Here is a 22,945-nt window from a genome sequence, read left to right as displayed (position 1 = left end):
CAAGAAATAATAACTAGTAATGATTATAAAAAAACAGTGATAGCCTAGTGTTTAAGGAACTCGGCCTCTTGATCGAGAGGTCCGAGGTTCAATCTCACGCACACACCTATGATTTTTAAAAGTTATGGGCGTATAAGAAATTAATTATCACTTGCTTAAACGGGGAAGGGAAACATCGTGAGGAAACTTGCATAACTGAGAAATCTAAAAAAATCTAAGGTATGTAACGTGACCAATTTTCACTTGGCGCACAGCGCGGTGGACTGTGGCCTAATAATGGTGATGAATGATTATAAAAACAAAAACCTGCGTGGACGTAGCTTATGTTACTCCTACAATTTAGACGAATCCAATGACACCTCATGTATTGAAGTCCATACAACTGTATGCACTGGAGGACATAAAGAATGAGATATATACATATACATATGTTCGAAAAACATTACCCTCCACAGGATAAAAATAACAAGTTACTAACGGATTTAATTAACGCGTTCTAATTTAAGCAACGAGTGACGTGTTTATCAAGAATGTGAAAACAGAATCAGATAACACCGCCCATTGAGTGTGTGACGTAATGTAAGGCTTATCAGTGCCGATACGGGACCAATTTGCGAATATATCTTGTTTTGCGAAATGGAACGTGAAACTGTGTTATTGACGGATATTGTGAAGGCAATGGAATTTGTTTTGAAGGAAATGAGGCTAGATGAAAGGGGAAAAGAACCAAATGCTGTGGTATGGTTCAACAGTAGAACAAAAATAATTATGATTACAAGATATTTAAGTAAAGTAGATTTAATCCTTTTAATTATTAAAGTTCCATGAATGATGGATAGATAAATTTCTAGATAAATGGAGGATGGATATATTTCTGTAAAATGTTCATGCCAATCAAGTAGCTTAGTCACAATCTAAAATATTCAATCTCTGAACATACTGGATAGGTTATGATAAACTTAAGCAGGAATAATATTATAAAGAGCTCTATATTACAGTAGACAGCTGAAAACCTTTCGTTGACAGCACCAGAAGCACCGTTTTCTTACTAGGCCACTAAATTGCGATAAGAGAAAGTTTTCACATATCATTTCCTTTCGTAACCTGATAAATCCGAAAACACGAGGAACGAAGACTAATTCGTAAGAAAACATTCTCCCAGCTTTACGTAACTTGAGATTAAGGATATCTACATTCAGCCCAGCCTCCGGCCATAATTGATGCAGTGCGGCTCTACGATCGATTAATTTTAATTCAAGATAAACCCTTTGATGAATCGATACCCGGAGTTACGGCGAGACGGATATTTATTGAATTGTCGTGTAGGGATGGCGATCTGAGATCGATTAATCAAAGGATCGATCTTTTGGGACAAAAATCGATCTTTCAATCTAGAAAATCGAAAGTAGATCTTTTCGAAGTGGGTTATAGACATTTTTTTGCTGACGGATACGAAATTCAGTGCTTATTTGGTCCTGATGGCCTTTTTTTTTTAGCTATCTTCGTCCTTTTTAGCTGAAATTCGATTTAATGATTTGCTTCGATTCGAATCGATTCAAGAAACGATCTTTTTAGGAAAGAATCGCCTATTCTGGTGAACTCCTCGCATTACCAGCGAAACTTTGATCCAATGGCCTCTGCTTTGGATCCGATTATAGAAAACTTTTTCGAAAATTTCGCAGAAAGCCGTGTTCGCAGTGTTTTTTTCTTTAGTCGATCATTTTAAATCTGTCTGATGTTGTTTTGAATTTTATTGGTTTATTTGATTTAGTTACCCATACAAACAATAACAATATGTACTATTCAAGAATAGTTTTGTGGAAGTAGCGGAATGACAGTTTCACAATGCGTGATAGATATTTTTTTTCTACAGTTACTGTCTTATTTATTACAAATAATTTTATTATAGATCTTTCTATTGCACTGTCCATAAAGTACAATAAATAATAAAAATTCATATGATCCACAAATTTAAAGGCACTTTGTAAATTTGAGTTGTTGCTTGTAACTTTCCTACTTGCGCCGTTATTTTTTAATGTTTTATCTACGCCTTGTTTTAAATGACTTTAATAATCATCAAAGTAGACTCATTAAAAGAAAGTAATGATTATGGACACTCAAAAAACCTTAAAAGAAGAAGTCTTGACGTGGCCATTAATTGTTACATCAAAGCTACCTGGATCCCATTTGACCAAGTAATTAAAACTCTTTGAGAGAACGGAAAAGCGTAATTTTTAGTCCTTTTTGAAGTACGAGTATAATTTGAGTCTTTTAGAATTCTGCATTTGTTACATTGTTACGACTTTGTCGATATTTTTATTAAAATCTCTTTACAATTACTCATTTGATATTTATAAATCATTCTGTTATAACTATACAATAGTCATAAAATAATAATTATATGCATATTAAAATGTAAGATTAAATTAAATTATTGTTCATATTAATATAAATTAGTGTGCATTATTTAGGGACATATAAAGCTTGTGTGTTAAACTTCAATTTCACGTTGTCGAAATATAAAATCGATTTATTGTAATTTATTTCTATTATTCTTCCACGAGAGCAAATTCCGTTAGATCTTCTTTGTTATTGTTTCGTACACATTCTACACTTGCATGTTCTTAACAAACATTTGGTTCTTGATCTTATTTCCATACGTGTCCGTCGAAAAGATTTAGATGATTGACAGCGACTCGAGTCGCGACTCAAGGCTCGAGACTTGACCGCACGCTTTCGAGCCCTTTCATCCACGTCATTAAAACGTAATGGTTGAAAAGGCCAAAAGGTCTTTTCAAGTATCTTGGAATATGTCGAGGCCGAAAATTTCAGACTGTTTTAATATTCCGTCTTTTTATTCATTACTCTACTGTCTCAGATTGACGAATTGTTTGGTGTGATAACAGTGGCTTATTTTGGCTTGTCTTTGTTAGATGCTATTATAGAGTTACTTGTGTAAGTCTTTAAAGCAGATTCACCTGTAACTTAAATTTTACCAAAATGTAAAATGATGTTCAAAAACTTCTTTACTGGTATGGCTATGGATGCATTTTTTTAAAGTGTCTTATTAAATTATAATATAAGCACAATAAGATAGAAATAGACAAGTAAAATAAATGCTACTTTTTATATTGTCATTCACGTACGACTGATACTTATCGAGATGAATCCACACCCTCATCTAAACTAAAGGATATCTTATTCAGTTGATCAGATACTAAGAGTAATATCCAGGTCTCCCAATAGACTAGGTCATTAATAATATCAAATTTTTCACTGGCATCAAGTGGCATGGAAGGAGAACTTAAGCTAAATCGGTCAAGTGGAAGTACTTAAATTTGTCGCAAAATTTGACCCATATTACCAACATAGCTGTAATCAAAAAATTGCAAAAAATTTTAAGCGTAACATATTTCAAGGCATTTAATATAGTTAGTCAGACCCATGGAGTTGGCTATCACTCGCTCGGTGGAGGATGCTACAGATTCTGTTAAAACTTCTAAAATTCTGACTTGATTAATTAAAACGGTTTCATGTCGTTGAGAAGCCGGTCCGTCCATAAATTTGCCGCACCGAGTTTAACTAGAGCTCATAATTCTGCAAGTAATTAGTTTTTAAATAAGTTACAGTCTTTATAAATGTTTTATGCGAACTAAATGACTGTAACCGTAACGTTCATCATCATAAAATATAGTCATTTACTCCACGTTCGAACGTAAAGTAATAAAATATGTTTATTTTGATTTGTTTATTAACTCTTAGGATAAAATTAAAAATAAAAATGCTTGAACACTTATGATCTATCCAGCTGCATTTTCTACTTCTGTTCGAATATGTTATTTTTATTTTTTAACACACTTTTATTGCGCTTGGGTTGTATCTATGTATGTATGTAACGGAATCTTAGAGTTCAATTTTCACCAATTTCCACAAATCTGATTAATTTTAAACTTTCCACACAGTATCAAGGATCGATGACGATACAACACATTATCCTTATTACATTAATTAATTCCCCAATTTATGAGCATGTCACAGACTAAAAAAATAAAATTAATAATAGTTAAAAAAAACTAAAAAACTTTTTTAAATGTTACAGTCATCCTATTGGCTATTATCTATGAGAGAAAAGTTATGACCGCAGTAAAATGCACCCCACGCTACTTACTCTGAATTGAATTATTATTTTAATAACTTAAATTTTATTATAATTTATTTTCTAGTTCTTAGCCCGATTAGCAATAAATGCGTGTTTTTTTTAAACTACTTATTATTTATTTTAGGTGATTTGTAACGGGAGCAAGGAGCGGTCGTGCATATCCTAAAATACTACTTGGACTTTTAAGGAATTTAAAACACCAAATAACTACAGAATTATTTATTATCATGTTCATAAAAATCATCTTAGTGTAAGGAAAAAATGGAAATGGAAAATGTACTAAGTAATTCAAATAATTAACATTGTAATTAGATGGCTGATTTTCTATTGACTGGTTTATAATTTAAAATACAATAATATACTTTATAGACTATATAGAATATATCTTTGGATTTTCGTACACTTTGGGAACACGAAACTTGAATAATAATTTTTAATTTAATTAGTATCATATTTTTATTATTATTATATAGATTATTTAGTATATTTTAAAGGAATAAAACCTAAATGACTAGCTATTTATTGTCTAGTCTGTTTCGTCACCGGTGTCTTCTTCATGATAACATTGATTACAAACAAATGTTGTGTGTTCCCTGCAAATATTTCTTAAACAAGTTGTGCATTGTGTCTTTGATTGCCTCCTTTTTTTAGCTGGGCATATTTTACAAGTTCCTCTACACGCAATACTTGTGCTTGGTTCATTCCTGTCGTCAGTACTAATCTGCAAGGTATCTATTATAATTCTTTTCAGTTTTCTTGGAATATTCATCATTGTGGCTCTTCTGTGTAGATACTCTTTTGTTAATTCGATACCTAAGGTTCGTAAGTACATTCGTCTTTTTTTTATTACCACTCCATTTCCCCTCAAGATTACTATGGCATTAATTCCAGCAATATCTAAAAGACGGAGGAAGAGCGTCAATGGCCATCTATTATTTTTCCTATGAGTCGAGTACATCTTGGCTTTTTTATCAACTTCATCGACAACACCTTTTGTTTTATCGTAGAACGTTATAATATTTGGTTTCCGTTTTTCAGTGCTATCGTCTATTTCCGCCGCACAATGAAGTGATGATATAAGTACTACAGCTGTATTTTTTTTAGGTACGTACGACACAAGTGTTGCTTTGTCAGAAAATCCGAATTGACTTGAATATTCAGGTCTACTTTTATCTGTGAAGCATGGAGGTATTTCTTTCTCGTTCTTGCGCAAGTTTCCCACAACTGATATCGTATGATTAGTTGCCAAATCTTCTACTAAAGCAACACTGGTATACAAATTGTCAATGGTTAAATTTCGACCTGTGCCCGAAATAGGTGTAATCAATCTCTTTACAACGTCTGTTGCGGCATTACTCAGCTTATACGGGCCATCCGGCTGCTTACCTGCATAAAGTTCTAAATTCAAAACATAAAAAGTAGTCGCATCTACCAGCGGATAAAGTTTGATGCCATATTTATCAGGTTTTGATTTTATATATTGTCTGAAAGGACATTTTCCTTTATAACCTACCATCATTTCACCAATCACAACATCCTGTCCAACAGAATAAGGTAATAAGCAGTTCTCAGTAAACTTTTGCAAAATACTTCTTATTGGTGCAGCTTTGTCTAAAGCACGACGGGATACTCGTGTAGTAGCATCGTCAAACCGCAACACGTTCAAAAGAAATTTTGTTCTTTTTAGCGACATAGTTGTTGGAAATATAGATACACCTGTGCCATCAGTGGCATATAAATCTTCTAAATTACCATGGCTCATGCGCATAGATCCCGCAATATATAATAAACCGAATAACGCTCGGACTTCAACCTTATCAGTAGTTTTGCAATCACGAGGGCGGCTGTACGAAGGAATCTTTTTTTCTATAAATTCGTTAGTGCGAGTGACGATTTCATCAATAATATCTTCACTGATGAATAAATTCCAAGCTTTTTCAAACATTGTGATACCAACGCCAATTTTGCGAACACCAGGTTCTTCCTCCAGAATATTTTGTCTCTGACGTATGACCCTGATATTATTAGATTTATGCCATTTTGTCACTTTATCACGGCCCGTAAAAAACGTATTTATCTCTGATAAGAGTACATCTGCTTCCAAACTCAAGTCTGTTTCTTTTTTAGGTTGAATTTCGTCATTACTTTCTACATCAGAAAGATGGTCGGAAACCTCCGACCCTTCATCACTTAGCTCTGATTCACTCTCTATATCTTCTTCTTGTAATTGCGCGTTTATCTGAGAATCGCTACAAGCCATTTTAGATGAAAACAATACAAATAAATCAACACCCCAAGGTTCAAAATAGTAAAAAACAATCTACACACACGAACGAAAACTTTCCGACGACGGGCGCGCGTAGTGGTTTCGACGACTAGGCCGCGACTAAAACAAAAGCTATTTGCAATACGAGACCGAGGGAGACGGGGGTGTATGGCTCGTTTTGTTTATAGTGAACTTAGAAGAGGGTACTTAAGGCAAGGAAGAGTTCTAACGATTTTCGTTAGGATTACGATTTTGAATTGTAAAGAAAACCGTTTTAAGTGCGGTCGATTCGACGATTCTTGAAGGTTTAATAAAAACCAATATAACACAATAAAATATCTCTGTTCATTAAATTTTAATGTAAAATTCAACGAATTAACATAACAATTAGGAAGATGGTAGAACCCTTTGTGGTTCGACTCCGGCGGCACCACCGCCACACCTATTTCTACCTAATAACAGCAGTTTTAGGCGCTGCTGTGTTCCGGTTTGAAGGGTGTGGTAAGGGAGACAGACTTTTCCGAGGCGTTCCAGCTTAGTCCTCAGGGGTAGCGGAGCATCTGTGGCCGACCTCAGGTAGGAATATCTAATCCTGTCTGGGGTTGATTACAGATGTCCATGGGCGGCAGTAGCCACTTACCATCAGGTGGAATGCTCGTCTGCAACTCTTATATTATAAAAAATAATAATAATAACAAGTAATAAATGCTAGTAGACACTTTTGGTCATTCGAGACAGATTTTCTATAATTCCCTTTCACATACCATTTTTTATGATACCATAAAATAAATAAAAAATATACTCTCATTTTCACTATTTATTCCGTATCATAGCGCAAATAACGTAAAAGCGAGTCAAATATTAATTTTCCGAAATCCATTTAAAGCAACGTCAACAATTTTAGCGCTGAAAGTGCATTCATTTGACTCGAATCCACCAAAAAGCTTGATTAATGCAGTGGAACTGTCCGACTAACATTCGCCTCCATGAGGCTCGTCACGTAGGCTTTAAACCTATAAGGACAAGATTGAAACTCGCTGCACTTAATATTCTCTGCACGCCATAAGGACGCCTGTAGTGAAATTCTCAATAATTGCAGGGAATACTGTAGATAGTAGATACCTACATGCTTATAAAATTCTATGTCGGCTCGTTTTAAATATATTTCTATTTTTTTGTTAATGTCGTAGAGGATTTTAGCAGGTAGATACTTATGTAAAGTAGGCTGCACAGACTACTTAAATCTATTAAAACATAAGTAAAGAACCCTAGCAGAGATCTCTTGTTAATTCTGCTATGGTACTACCATACTACTTATTTTGAATTTCTTAAACATTTTTATTGTCTGTCTTTTCTACGGACTAAAAAAACAGCGAAATAGTATTGTAAACGAAACACCATCAACTTTCGCTTTTGAGAAAAGTTTCCTTGAAGTCAGATACAAAACTACACCAATAGCCATATGGTAAGGTTTCCTGAGTTACGAAAACGACAGACTCATAATACTATATGAACACCAAAACATGAAATTAGAAGACACAAACTTTTGACTGGGTATGGTTCTTATATCATTTTACATAACAGACCATGGACCATCGCTCCACACCTCACATATAACATATAAACTACTTTTCGGAGAACCAATTCCATTAATAATGGTACAGTCTGTTTTACGCGGCAAAGATAGATAGATACAAGTCTGGGATAAAATTAATAGAACAAGGTATCGCCGTGTTGCCGCAATGCATCAACTATTGCACGCGTGATGGAAACCTGCGTCAACAACATTGTACAGTCAGCTCCAAAAGTAGATGAACATGTTAAGGTTTCAAAAATACCTATACACCAAAACGTTCATAAGCAGCTAAAGACAAAAAGCACCATAATTAGATGAACGCCGTAATTTTTCAAAAGTAGATGAATCCTACAGTGTCAGAAATGCTGAACAATGATATATCATATTAGTGACGTCAGCAGTTTTGCACATACAATATCCAGCTACATTTGACGCTTTTACGTTGTTCATCTATCTAATTATAATGCTAGGGGTGTTCAGGTATTTGTGGACGCTTTGGTGTTAAGGTATATTTGAAACCTTAATCTGTTCATCTACTTTTGAAGCTGACTGTACATAGCCCGCTACCATAATATCGATTTAAAAGTTAAAGATACTTACTTAGATGAATAAAATACATACATTGATGACACCTAAGAGGAAAGTGTAACCAGTTATGACAATTGAAATTGTTGCGTAAATAAAATGTTGCCACGTCTCCGTTCTAAAATGTCCATAAAATCTTTGAAATACTAATTTATTACGTAAATTACGTACTTATATGCATATTTTATCTTAAATGTTTTTTATTTATCCAGAATTCAATCAATTAATGATAAAATCATCCTTTTGTGGCTTCATTCAGTTTCAAGTATCTTTCTATTTTATTTTTCAAAGGGTAATTGAAATGTAGTAATAGCGTAGTGGTTATAAACTTGTGAGGTTCTATTTAAATGTACGTATTTATGATTTTTTATCTCTTTAAAAAATGAAATGTCTGCTCTGGGTGTTCGTATTATTGCCTTAGTGTGTCAACACTGAATCTTGGTGTAAAACTATAACTGTAGACCGTTATTCATTATACAAGCTAGTACCAGTATACTAATCGGTTTTTATGAAAGTGGCAATTGGCCATGCAGTCCACTTGAAGTTAAGTGGCCCTTACAGCTTGTGGACTTCTAATTATAATGCACAAGAAAATAGGGGTATAGACTTCAATCGTTGTAACCGTCAAGTGGAACACAGTAACAACGAAGGGGACATAACTTAATTCGCCACAACATTGACTTTGAAATTTTATAAGTTTTAGCTGTAATATGGTAAATATTGCTGAGTTCTAATTTGAATTGCATCTGTGGTCAAGCTTTGGTAAGACAATCCTATCTGATGTTGATAACAGATGTAAAGGTGATAGAACCCTTTGAGGTTCGCCTTCGGGGGTACCACCACTACACCAATTTCTGCTTCGTAACGGAAGTATTAAGCGCTGCTGTTTTCTGGTTTGAGGGGTGTGTTGAGGGAGACATACTTTTCCGATGCGTTCCAGCTTAGTCCTCAGGGGTAGCGGCGCATCTGTGGCCGACATCAGGTAGGAATATCTAATCTTATCTGGAGTTGATTGGCGACATTGGGCGGCAGTAGCCACTTACCATTAGGTGGACTACATGTTCGTCTGCTACTCCTATATTGTGAAAAACAGTGTTTACACTAAGCAGGAATCTTTGCAGATGGTCTGCATGCGTCTTTGCTACTTCAATTTAACGACATGAAACATTCACAATGTAAATATATAGTTGAACATGCAAATAAAGAAAAATAGACTCCAGAAAAAAAAACAGTAACTGACAATATTTTTGTTGTAGACAATGTTTTACTAATACAAGATGCTCATTACCAAGTACAAGATGCCTGAGGAAGAACAGGGTATAGCGAGCAAACCTTCAAACCTTAACCAGAAAAGCGTACCCAATTAATTGCGAAGAACATCGGAAAGAAAAATAAAATTACAATTTTGGGTGCCCTCGTAAAATAAAGGATTGAAAGGGCCCGGTTAGTTTACTACCAATTACGAGGGAACATTCACTGCTGGATGTTCCCTTGACCTGAATCAAATTCCGAATCACCTAGACATTTGAAATTCGGCAGTTTATGGCAAATAAAGGTCCTGGAGAGACTTATGGCAGGGGATGTGATTAATTTTAACCTGTAAAATGAATAAATGAGACAATAATTGGAGAATGGAGTTACTAAAATAGAAAAGGCGGAAATAAAAAATAAAATACGCAGAGTAAAACAATGAATTACAAAATGGAGGATTTATTAAAATAAAGAAGGAGGAAATGAAAAAGTAAGTACGCGAAGTTAATACAATGATACAAGGAAAATTATTAAAATGGGAAGGAAGTAAGAAGAAAAGTATCATATAAAGTACGAGGAAGTTACAAAAATAAAAAGTAAAAATGAATAAACATTATATGAAGTAACAAAATGAGTCATATAAATGTCATTCAATATCGACCGAAATATTAATCCGAAATTGTATTACTTCAGAACAATTACATTTTAGGTAATACATCAAAATCAAAATGTGTGGGTCTGTAATTATAAAATAATCGTCATTTTACTATTCACTACTATACTACTGATTACTAAAACACATAAGTATTTATGATTTTCTGGCTATAAAGAAAAGTTCGACGGCATTTTCTTCAACAATTGCTAGTCATAAATTTTAGAAAAGTATTTGAACGTGACGACCGAGATCATGTTTTTTATGCCAACTGAAATTTCTAGATAGCGAAATAAATTTGCAATTGATAGATCACCCAAAGCCTAATTAGTAAATAGTAGATAACGGATCTAAAGTCCATCCCTGCCCCAGGGTACGAGTGTAAAGTCATCAAAGTGTATAACAGTGAAGCTTTCTCAGACATTAAAAACACGACTAATTCTGGTCCCTTCTCGGTTTGGTCAGGCTATATCGGGTCCGATCGATGACTATTAGTACCGTATCTATCTAGATCTATATCTAGTGGCTACCCAAAATTAGCGGGCTGCGCCGGGTCGACTAATTCCAGTTTCTCTGTATTGATTCAATGAGTCGGGTCTAGACTAGGTTATTATTAAATTCGTTCTGCCTGTGTGCCTGTATGTTTAATTTATCTTTAGTTAAGATAATTAAGATAATGAGCTTTTAATTGCACCCCTCTTTAATTAACTTCAAAATGACTAGGAATCTTCTTTGTCTTAAACATTTCATGTATTTTTTCGATATTTTTTTTCCAAAATATCCGTCCGATAAAAATATGATTGTGTAACTAAAATAAAACTCCTTGTAGAACACTTGCGTCGACATCAGAATGTTCAGCTATCCATATTTTATAACTTATTGCCTTCTATCAGCCTATGCCTCATGCCTTCCATCAAAATACGAGTTTATCAACTATTTTATGACAGACTTTAGGCTTTAGTACGACAGGACTTTACCGACTCCTAGTATATGCGGAGATTTTATCTATAAAACATGCAGTCCACCTAATGCTAAGTGGCCATCAGTAGACATCTGTAATCGATCTATAAGATTAAGTCCTAACTGAGAGCAACCAGTAACTTATAATATAGGAACTACAGACGTATTAGCTACTTGTATGAAATGGATGAAAAAGATCCTAACATTTCCACATAAAAAGAAGACTACTCGCATATCGAAGCCCCATCGAAATCAGTCCAGCCGTTTCTAAAATCCGACAAACAGATAGGTAAAATAAAAACATAATTTCACGTTATGATATCTCGCAAATCATTTCAAAATAACAAACACATTAATTTATTTGTGCAGATAACGGTTACAGTTTCGTCGTGTATATAATTTACTATAAATACAGATATTATCTCAAGGAGCGACTAGCCTGGGTCTTCATTACTAAGTAAATGACTTAATTGCCTTAATTGCGTTCCGGTGCGCAGACGCATGTTTATAATAATAATGAAATTATCGTTGAAACACTAGATATGTTGTACCTTGTGCTTGAGAAATCAGTTTTGTATATTCTCGGATTTTTCATTAAAAAATCTGATTTTTTTGTAAAGGACATTGTGAGGAATCATATCGGTTGAAACTTTCTAAAAAATGTTAACAGTGTTTGAAATCTGCAATCTGCACTTGGCCAGCTTGGTGGATTGTGGCCCTAAGGCCTTCTCATTAAGAGATTGGTACAGCGATGGAACAATAAAGGGTTGAAGATGAAGTCTTTCTCTGGTCTGTTCTGTCTCATAACAGCAGGGTTTAGGGCTGCTGTGATCTGGTTTAAAGGATTTGGTGTAGAGTCTGGTTTGAAAGGTGTGGTCAAGGTGAGTCATACGAGGCATCCTAACTTATTACTGAGGGCAGCAACGCATCTAACCGATTTATCACAGATGCCTATAGAGGGGTCTGCCCACTTACCATCAAGCGATGCTGCTAATTTTGCGACTTTTTGATATGATGTTAGTAAAAGATTTGTAACTAAAAATAATTCTGTCAATTTATATTTCTGTCAATTTGAATCGATAATTACGGGATTTGTATTAGCGACGTTTTACATATCTATTTACTTCATTAGTACAGGATTTGTTATAGCTATTTAGTAACGATTAATTATTGATACCAAGGGTACCAAGTCATTTTTTTTGGAGTTAGCAAAACTGCCATCAGGTGCCATTAAAACTAAGGCGACGTACACCGCGGATAAGCATGTTTATGCCAGTAAGAGCACGCAGCCGGAGTGGCGTGCCAATTCGGCTTGTTTACTCAAAACGTTGAATTACGGGCGCCTCGTAACTCTATTCGGACACTAACTGTTATTTATCGCGCGTTCATCTACCGCTCAAAGTAATTTTTGGCAGCCCGCTTCTAGTTGGACGCGGCTTTATTTACCAATTAGATTAGATAATCGTTAAATTATTCGCCTTTCTTAAATAATGAGAGTTTCGAAATTATGTTAGTTTGTTTGGGCCTACGAATAACATAGTATCTTGTCTAAATAAATTTAATAGATAATATGCTATAGAGCAGATATTGTTAAGATGTTCATAAAATAACTTTCTTTCCGCTTTACATGGACACCATATCGGATGCATTCATATATTTGACATATATTTCAGAACTTATTACTAATTGGTTATAAAGTCGTGGATGCCAGTTTTCCTTCCCATGTCTGATCAATTTCGACTATATAATTGAATATCTATATTTCGTTTACAATTCTACAGGAATACGGCATCAAATGAGAAAATCAGACAAGAAACTAAGCAGGTTTGTCTAATGTTTTTCTTTTGTATTTAAATACAAAAATACCGTTATACATTGTATTTACTATAGTATCAGCCCATACATTACGTACCCATATAAATGCCATAGGAAAAATAACTGTATAATCAACACACACATGATTGGCGTGTCGGAGCCGTGTATGAACACTACAGTATTACTGTGTGCGTGACATTTGTATGGACATTAATTACGTACATATTTTATGATGGTTTTCCGAAATAGCAGCGTCTGTTATTAATGCTAAGGTTTAGTACTAGTTAGTGCACAGAGCTGTCTCCGCGCGTAGACGATAATCACGTAGAAGAGTAAAATATATGTCAAAATATAGATAATATGGCGCGATTTATTTACCGCGGCATACGTAATTATCTACACTGCAACAACATATTTATATTAATCGCTTTCCGTCCTACAGTTTCTCCATAACAGCGTATAAAATATTGTGATTTTTTAACCGACTTCCCAAAGAAAGAGAGGTTATCTATATTTTTTTTTATGTTCAGCTATTTTTTCGCGATGCCGCGACCGATCGACATGATTCAAACACCATTGTATGCTGTAGGCTAGTTTCACGCAGGTCCCATTTCGTGGAAAATTTTAAACAAGACAGTTATACCGCAGCCGCGCGAAGGCGTAAAAAAACGCTCCGTGAGTTCCTAGCCTAATGTTGAGTTGAGACCGACGTAAGCTAAGGTGCTGCACTACTGTATTTATTGCACGAATTGCATCTAATGTAATTCTTCTCTAAACCCAAAAATAAAATCTTTACAAGCAATAATAACTTACTAACATTAAAAAATCAAAAGTATTCTAAGTAATATTACCTTGATTTAATACATAAAATATGCATGAAATTTAACACAATCACATACATGCCTCAGTATGTTCCTCATACTGTTCACTTATGAAATAACACAATTCCTTAGAAAGCATGACTCAGCTATGAGAGAACACACATTTTTCGTTACAGCCCTTATTGCATTACATCTCACAGCATTACACTGCACTATGAGATAGACAGAATTTTGCGAGATGATATTTCCATAACATGTATATATATTCCGTCTGTTTTGTACGCACTTTATAAGTAAACAGATAATTATAAGCCCGCTCCACATTCTCGCGAGAACGCGAGAAAAACCGGATTCGTATAGGCTCCACATTCTCGTTTCTCCTGCTTTACTCGCGTTCTCGCGAGAATGTGGAGCGGGCTATAGACAATACACAACATAACAATATAACTCAAAACATTACCTCACACACACACGAAGTCACTCATATTATACATACCTACATATTGTATTCATATACAAATTGTTTCACTTATACCTATTGATATAAAACAGTGTTTTTCAAAGTGCAGGTCACGACTCCCTGGGGGTCGCGAGGTTAAATACAAAAAAGGTCAAAGATCAAAATGAAGCAAAAATAACTAAAATATGACATTTGGCGACGTAATCAATATAAAACATACAATTCAATATCTAACAGACATACTGTTAGATATTGAATTGTATATTTTACGGATTCCTGATTATGAAACTATCTTGCAAAAGATTTAAAAACAAGCTTTGTGTTTTTCGTAATTATATCAGAATTTCATATTGTTTGATACCTTTATCGCGGGGGTTCAAAATTTCAGCTCAATCGGTTGGGGTTCACTGGTTCAAAATTTAATTGCAATATTTATCCCTTACATATATTAACTAACAAAGTAATTTAAAAGCATTTAATTAATTAATAAAATGCACCGATTCGATATAGTACGTTGAAATAGTATATTACGATCATAGATTAGTAAAGATACGTCGCCGCCTTGAAATTGAATGAAGCCACAAAAGGCGGTATTGCCAGTTATTTTTTTTAATTTTTGACAAATAAGACATTTTTAGAGAAAATTTACGGATAAATAACTAATACTGTGTAATTTACATAATAAATAAATAAGTATTTCAAATATTTTAGGGACATTTTAGCACGGAGACGTGGCAAAACATTTTTACGCAACTAATCCAATTCTCAAAACTGATTACATTTTCTTGTTAGGAGTAAGTAATCTTTACTAATCTATGATTACGATGGACATTTTTTTGTAAATAAAATAAAATATTTAATCCCATTAACATAGGTTTTAATGTTGTTGTAATATTAAAATAATCTCTATTCTAAATCCACTTGAAAAGGTATGTAAAATAATTCTAATTAATTCAAAAAGTATGTAATTAAAATTATTTTTAGTGGACTTGTAATTAATTAAAATATTCTACGGTCTAATTGTAATTAAATTATTTAAACATGAACTAATTAATTAAAAATACCTAAATTCTCTTTGATGGTAGCGTGGGTGGTATTGGCTATCGCGTGAATGTGGAGTTAGATTTGTACAGATTTTTTCAAAAAGCTGTGCTTTATTTGATAAAACTTTGAGTTGTACACAGAAAATGTTGCAGAGACTAATTCAGCTTCTTTTAACGCCGTAAAGGTAAATAGGGGAGAGGGACAACTCTTATATTGTTTTATTTTTTAAACGTGAAGCAACTTAAAAAGGTGACATAACCCTTTGTGGTTCAACTCCGACGACACCACCGCCACACTTATTTCTGCCTAATAACAGCTGTGAAGCGCTGTTATGTTCTAGTTTGAGGGGTTTGGTAAGGGAGACATACTTTTCCGAGGCGTTTTAGCTTAATCTCACTCTTAGCTTAGCTCACCTTCAGCTGGACTGCAAGCTCGTCTGCTACTCTTACATTATACAAAGTGATTTTAGGAGATACAGGCATATGACAGGGACAGATAGTAGAGACTTATGGATAACAACGAGACTATCCCTACATAATTTAGCTTCCAGTGGTTCACAGAGCTGCGCTAATAGGTACACAGCAAGACGTTATCTAAATGGCTTTTGTGTATTATGCACACAAAACTGTTGTTCCTTGCATTACAAAATATGCTTCAATACTTGTTAATTGATATCATTTGTATTATAACATAAGTATTCGTTAATACAATAAACCTTTGCTTTGATATTTAAATAATTAGTAATGTTTCTATGTAATATTTGGGAATTCGGTAAGCGAAAAATGATTAAATTGATCACTATTGCTAAAACAATTTAAACTAAACATCCCTTATACTCCGAAAATCATGTTAAATAATTTTTTTTATATTCTTTAATATTATAAAGTATGAAATATAAAATCTATTAATTTATAATAGTTTTAAATTAAATTACATGACTTCTGTTGGTAGCATATTTTTTTTGCATAATTTTATCACGTGGAATGGCATTATGGCATCATCTTCGACCAATTCAAAGGGTTTCATAGTAACATTTTCGTTTTCGTATGTAGATCCAATCCGTAGTTAGATATGTATTTTTCTTCCTTCCTTTCTTTCTTTTGTTAGTCTACGGTAAAAAGCGGATGTTTTTTAAATATAATTTAATGCGATATGCTATTCATAAGTCAATTTGCAGTAAATTTATTTTATTCTACTGTTTACGAGATAGCTTTTATTGGTTTAATTTATGTGTTACCATAAATTATAACTGTTATGTTAGAAAATCGACTTCCGATTGGCTTGTTATTTATTAGACGCTTTTAAACGGAAATTCGTAATTCACCTTTTTATGCATACTGATCAGATTTTTCGATCTTTTTTCTATGATATATTTGTCGGTGATTTTATAAATATATCTTAAAATTAGGTCTGTTTCACAATGACAAACTAAAGTTCAATTAAGCTAGTTGAAGATAACGTATCGTACAAAAACATAAGTTGGAGTTTAAAATTTCAAATTTATATTTCAAAAAATAGCAATAACGAAATAAGACCACTGAAGAAACTTTGGCGTCAAATTATTTGTCAAATAATTAATCTGTTAAAACTTTAGACATTGCCCAATGGTCCCTTAATCCTTGAAAAATAAGCAAAAAATATTGTACATTATTTAACTTTTTCTCTAATTTTACTTTTTTTTGCTAACCCTACCTAAATTTTTAATCCTTTTTTCCGTGGGGAATCCCGTTATGGGTTCCTCTCAGCCGCGGGGGTAGCCTAGAAGATATACCGGGCTCCTACCGATGAAAACCCCACAGTGTTCCTCTGGACGCCCTTTGTTGGGACCACGGGCACGCTAGTAGCAGTTCGCTGCCTAAAATCTTAATCCTAACACAACATATGACGTATTCTAAACTGTTACCCTAACTTAGGTAACCTGGATTGATAACTCTACTTAACCTGACTTAGGTAACCTGTGTCAAACCGTACCTGTGCATCGGCGGAGTGAGTTGCGTGTACTGGGCCATGGGCTCGACGGCATGGCTAGCGCAGCATGCCGCGGCGCCGCTAGCTCGCCATGCCACTCACACACACACACACACCACACTGCGCGCGCCAACACACTGCACCTGTCACCTGGAACAACGCACACGCTTACAATCAAAGGAATAACATTTGCTGAAGAAACACAGCCACACCTATTTTTTTTAGTATGGGAGTAGCAGACGAGCATGCAGTCCACCTGATGGTAAGTGGCTACTGCCGCCCATGGACATCTGTAATCACCCCAGATAAGATTAGATATTCCTACGTGAGGTCGGCCACAGATACGCCGCTACCCCTGAGGACCAAGCTGGAACGCCTCGGAAAAGTATGTCTCCCTTACCACACGCAGCAGCGCTCAACGCTGCTGTATTCTGGTTTCAAAATTTCTGCTTAAATTATGAAAAATCACAATTTTAGGTACATTTTCATTACCTTGACTTTTTACGTCGTCGGATTTAGGTTTTTGAAACTTTTTCAACTGAAAAGACAATCAAAAATCTAGAACAAGCCATATTATAAGCAAATGAAAATCGAAATTATAGGCACAATGTTGGTTATCATAAACATGGAGCCCCGAATAACAAAAATAATAGTCTAGATCATCGATATACTACTAATTGGTCTAGATCAAAAACAATTTTGCAGTCAGCTGTTCCTATTTCAACCAGAAATCGCAATATATTTTACTGACATAACTCATTTTTCTTTAAATCCGAAATATGGGCGTTCTGCCAATTCTATGTTTAATATTTACGCTAATACATGTAACAGGTATTCTTTGTATTTTATTTGATGTTTTTTATAATATAGAAGCAGCAGACGAGCACGCAGTCCACCTGATGGTATAGTCCGCGTAAAACTGCTACCAAAGCCCATAGAGATTTGGTACATTTTAAATATCTTTGTAATTTGTTCTGTATATTATCAGAAAACCTTAGAGTTCTTTGCACAACATTTTTTTGACAATGAGGCCTTTAACTTTGAGTACATTTTTAACAATATCTCACGCTGTTAACGCAAATGATATTAATTTTCTAATACGTACATAACTTCGAAAAATCTGAGGCGTGCCCGGGCCGGTCGAACTTGGAATCCCCAGATGTAGGCAAAATTTCAAATTACTACACTATCCTTGCCGTTACGGCTGTGCGTTTATTTAGCTGCAATTTTGACTATAATTCCGAAACTGACAGTTAAAATTGGCATTTAGCGGAAATTTACAATAGTTAATTGATTGTACAATATAATTTTGTATGAGACAAATTAACAAAACAGGAAAATTAACAGTATTAACTCGCATGTTCGACACAAATGTCTGCTATAATTTTCCAAATTAAATGTCACTAAAACACAACATATTAATTAACGAGCTTTTGCCCGCGGCTTCGCTTGCGTTACGAAGTAATATTTTCATCCCCTATTTTATCCCCTTGGGGGTAGAATTGATCAAAATCCTTTCTTAGCGGATGTCTACGTTATAACATCTACCTGTATGCCAAATTTCAGCCCGATCCGTCCAGTGGTTTGGGCTGTGCGTTGATAGATCACTATGTCAGTCAGTCACCTTTGAGTCATATATATTTAGATATTAGGTGGTTTGTTTGTAAATCCTAATACAATATATTGTCGTCGTCGTCAAGCCTATTATTGTCCTACTGCTGAGCATGGGTCTCTTTTTAGTGTGAGACGGGTTTAGACTATAGTCTACCGCGCTGGACTAGTGCGAATTGTTGACTTCTTACACATTTAAGAACTTTTTTTGCTAAGAACTTCGATGTGTTGGTTTCAGAAGATGTTTTTCTTCAGCGTTATAGCAAGTGATAATTAATTTCTAATACGCACATAACTTTGAAAAAAGAGGTGCGTGCTTCGGACTCCGATTGAGAGGCCTCATTTTCATTTTAGTTCATGTTTCCAAAAAACATATTTTCGTAAGCTCCCAGGGTTGTTCCACGGAAAGTAAAAAAGTGGGTTGAATATATTTATAAAAAATCTACTTGTGGTCTTTCTCTGCAAATGGTACTAAAAGTGTCAAATGTACACCAACATTTTTGAGATTTTTCGGAGATTTATGATTTTGATAAAAATGGGTTCAGCAGGTAAGGAATGATATTTTTGGGGACAAATTTATTATTTACACACAAGTATTTCTAGGTTTTGGGATCAGTCTACAAAAGTATTATAAAAGATAAGTTTTATTTGAAAAAATAAGTGAATTAGCGAAATATATTTAGGTCCTCAGTATGTTGTCATTCAAAAAGTATGTTATTGATTTTTTATGGTACATGTGTGATATTTAAGTTCTATAATATGTACACATAAAATATTACTTAATTTCGAATACGAGACAAAAATACCTACATTGAAAATATTTTAATGGCTACTTTAATACCTTTCTGTGAAATACGCGAAGCGATCTGAAACTAATTAATACTTAGAAATGTATTGGCGTTATTTGAATAAGTATACTTTTACATTCATTTTATAACTTTTTAATAATTTACGTTTCCGTAATTACTTTTCATCAATTGACGAATTCCCCGATTCTGTCAATTAGGGAAACGTGTTTAAAGATAATGAAATTTATATTTTTGGAATAACTTACAAAGTTAAAGATCTTTTTTCAACCTGATTTTTTTCAACGTGGCGCGTAGGCCTATTCTATTCGAACCAAAAAAAAAGCTCGATTTTTCTTTTTTCAGTATGTTCACTTAACATAAGCAATTTTGGATTTTGACTTAGATTTTTTTAGAAAGGCAAGTTAATGTCTCATTAGTATAGTGTTTTTTGTTCTTAAAAGGACAGTGTTTCATGCCTATCCTTCAAAATGTTGTGGCTATTCTCTGTACCGAAAAATTTTTGCTGTGATTAAAGTTTTTTTGACATAATTCAAGTTTTCTTTCACTTTTAGATTGGGATGTAGTTTTCGATTCTAAGGGAATCTAAATAAGTTTCTAAATAAACTTCTTAGTAATTTTAATCGATCATACTTAAGCAAGGTTCACGGGAACCGAACAGCCTTGGCAAGAACAAACAAACAAATAATTATGTGTTTTAGTAGGTAAAGGCTCAGATAATGTCTCGTACAGCCGGTGAGAGGCACGGCGCTCACGCGTAGCCTTGTAGGCCTACGGTGAGCGGCCAGCCTGGCTGCCGCTCGGCGGATGAACTGGGTTATTTTAGCTACTCTAAAGGGCACTCGGACCAAAATAACGTTGCGACTACCGGCCTCCTGTCTCCACATGATAAGCTTATCGTCTTACATAACTCTGTCTCGGCACGTGCACGACCATGCCACCACAACAGTCACCGACCTCAATATTAACCCACGACGTACCTACGCCGACTCGGGAAGGTACGCTAGGCCTGAATTTACGCAGTTAGCTTCGCAGTACACGCGTTACGGTGACGAAACGGAAAAAGTAGGGGGAAGTGGAACGACAGTTTTCACTCGCCTAACTCACTTCTAGTAACTTCCTCGACACACCTAAGGGTTTCACTGAAGACTGTACCGTCCACGACTCACCTTTAAGCCTAGGAAACACTCGGAATCTTGAAACGGGACCGGTCACAGTAGTAACACGCGCGGGCACGAAAATCACACTCGGTAATCACAATATTTTACTTTACGTATTGCGCAACACCACTTTCTACTTTATACGTTTACGGCACGAGACGTTTAACGTCGGCTGACACGTTTAGAGTTTTCGAAAAGTCCATTGAACTGTTTCGGTTGAAATTTACGTCCAGCGAAATTATAAGTACGAAGTGGCAACGGTGTATAGACGTCGAGTATGTTGCGCGGCGCTGTCGCCAGGCGGCGCGGCGAGCGGCGGGGGGCGGGGCCGGGGAGCGGGCGAGCGAGACGGCAGGCCAGGCGGCGGAAGGCGCGCCACGTCGCAACACGACAATGTTTTATCACGGTGTGCTTATGGGATCGGATGGCGGAACCGCGATTGTTTGGATGGCGAAGACGTTAGCCGATGGTGGAGAGTGGTGACCTTTTCGCGGTATCGCGTCAGCGCGGGTGGCGATAACGCGAGGTCGTCGGTCGAGCGCGCGACGTTGCCAGCGCGCGGGCCCGCGTGCCGCGTTACGAAAGTGTCCGGCAGCCCTGTACCTGCGGCGGCCCTAGCCGCGGCCGCCACGCCGCCATGTGCTCATGTAACCTACATACCTACAGTCTAAGTTGCCCACGCCGCCACCGCTGACACACTACAAAAACTTTGATTTGATTTGCTAATTGTGCCGTTTATGTCACGCGGCGGATCCATGTTCCAAATTCGGAATTTTATGTGTTGTGAGCGCATGTAAGCTTTAGGCAATAATTGGTGCATTCTTAATATTCTAAATCTTTTGTGCTCGATCGTGTAAAGAAACTAATGCTTATCCTCTCCTTACTGTCATGAGACATAGTGATGACATTACAGTAATAAAATTTTAACGTCGTTATATTCAAGATAGTCCTATTCATATCTGCTTATCTGGAAATACAGACAGACTACTCATAAGTCATATTAATATGAAATATTTATCAAGTGGCTATTATATTTCTCCGAGACCTCCACGTTGCTAACGTTGGCTCGGCTCAAATTCGTCGAAGTTGACAATAATGAAATATGAAACAGCATAATATGAACCTGTAGTTTCGTATTATTGTCATGTGTGTATAATATTAGTAGGATGACTTATACCATATTATGTATGACTGTAGGAGTGTATTTTATAAGTTTGAAGTTTTTTTTTATAATAATATAGGAGTAGCAGACGAACATGCAGTCCACCTGATGGTAAGTGGCTACTGCCGTCCTTCAAAACGGAACACAGCAGCGCCTAACACTGCTGTTATTAGGCAGAAATAGATGTGGCGGTGGTGCAGCCGGAGCCGAACCACAACGGGTTCTACCACCTTCAAAGTGGCAAAAAGTACCACCTAGTGGCAAACGATCATGTGCACGTGATGATAAGTGGTCACTGCCACTCATGGACACGTAACCATCTCCATACAGAGCAAGGGTTCTACTTCTAAGTCAGCCGGCATCCACATCCTTACACTAAAACACAAGATCTGCTTCACGCTAGAAATAGGCGTGGCGGTGGTGACACCACTGTCGTACCATTCTGACTTTCCTTTAAGATCAGACCTTTCAATATCAGCCAACCTGGGATTCGAACCTCCTGTTTGGGAGACCGAATATCAATCACTAGGCTTTTACCACTCTCCGGCTGCGTTCCTCTGGAGATCCCGGAGTGCTTTACGCTGCGCCGAGGACGGCCACCGGGGGGGGTTTTAGTGCGGTAAGAATCCCACATAACTCTGTGTCGCTC

The 22,945-nt window shown here is 35.7% G+C and overlaps 1 protein-coding gene across 1 annotated transcript in view; it reads right to left on the bottom strand.

The window, feature by feature from the left end:
* The window catches only part of Smr (nuclear receptor corepressor smrter), a 189,875-nt gene extending 168,093 nt beyond the window's left edge, over positions 1-21,782 (bottom strand). The window contains exons 1-2 of the mRNA XM_073078061.1: positions 21,144-21,782; positions 17,561-17,707 (exon numbers count right to left, since the gene is read on the bottom strand). Coding sequence (XP_072934162.1) covers positions 17,561-17,598 — 38 coding nt within the window. The 5' untranslated portion in view covers positions 17,599-17,707; positions 21,144-21,782. The remainder of the gene's footprint in view (positions 1-17,560; positions 17,708-21,143) is intronic.
* Between the last annotated feature and the right edge of the window lie 1,163 nt (positions 21,783-22,945).

Source organism: Epargyreus clarus, unplaced genomic scaffold, assembly GCF_041222505.1.
Source record: "Epargyreus clarus isolate Ecla_fem2 unplaced genomic scaffold, WU_Ecla_fem_2.2 ptg000012l, whole genome shotgun sequence".
NCBI lineage: Eukaryota > Metazoa > Arthropoda > Insecta > Lepidoptera > Hesperiidae > Epargyreus > Epargyreus clarus.
Note: the sequence above shows the minus strand (reverse complement) of the source record. Positions and strands in the feature narration are given on the sequence as shown.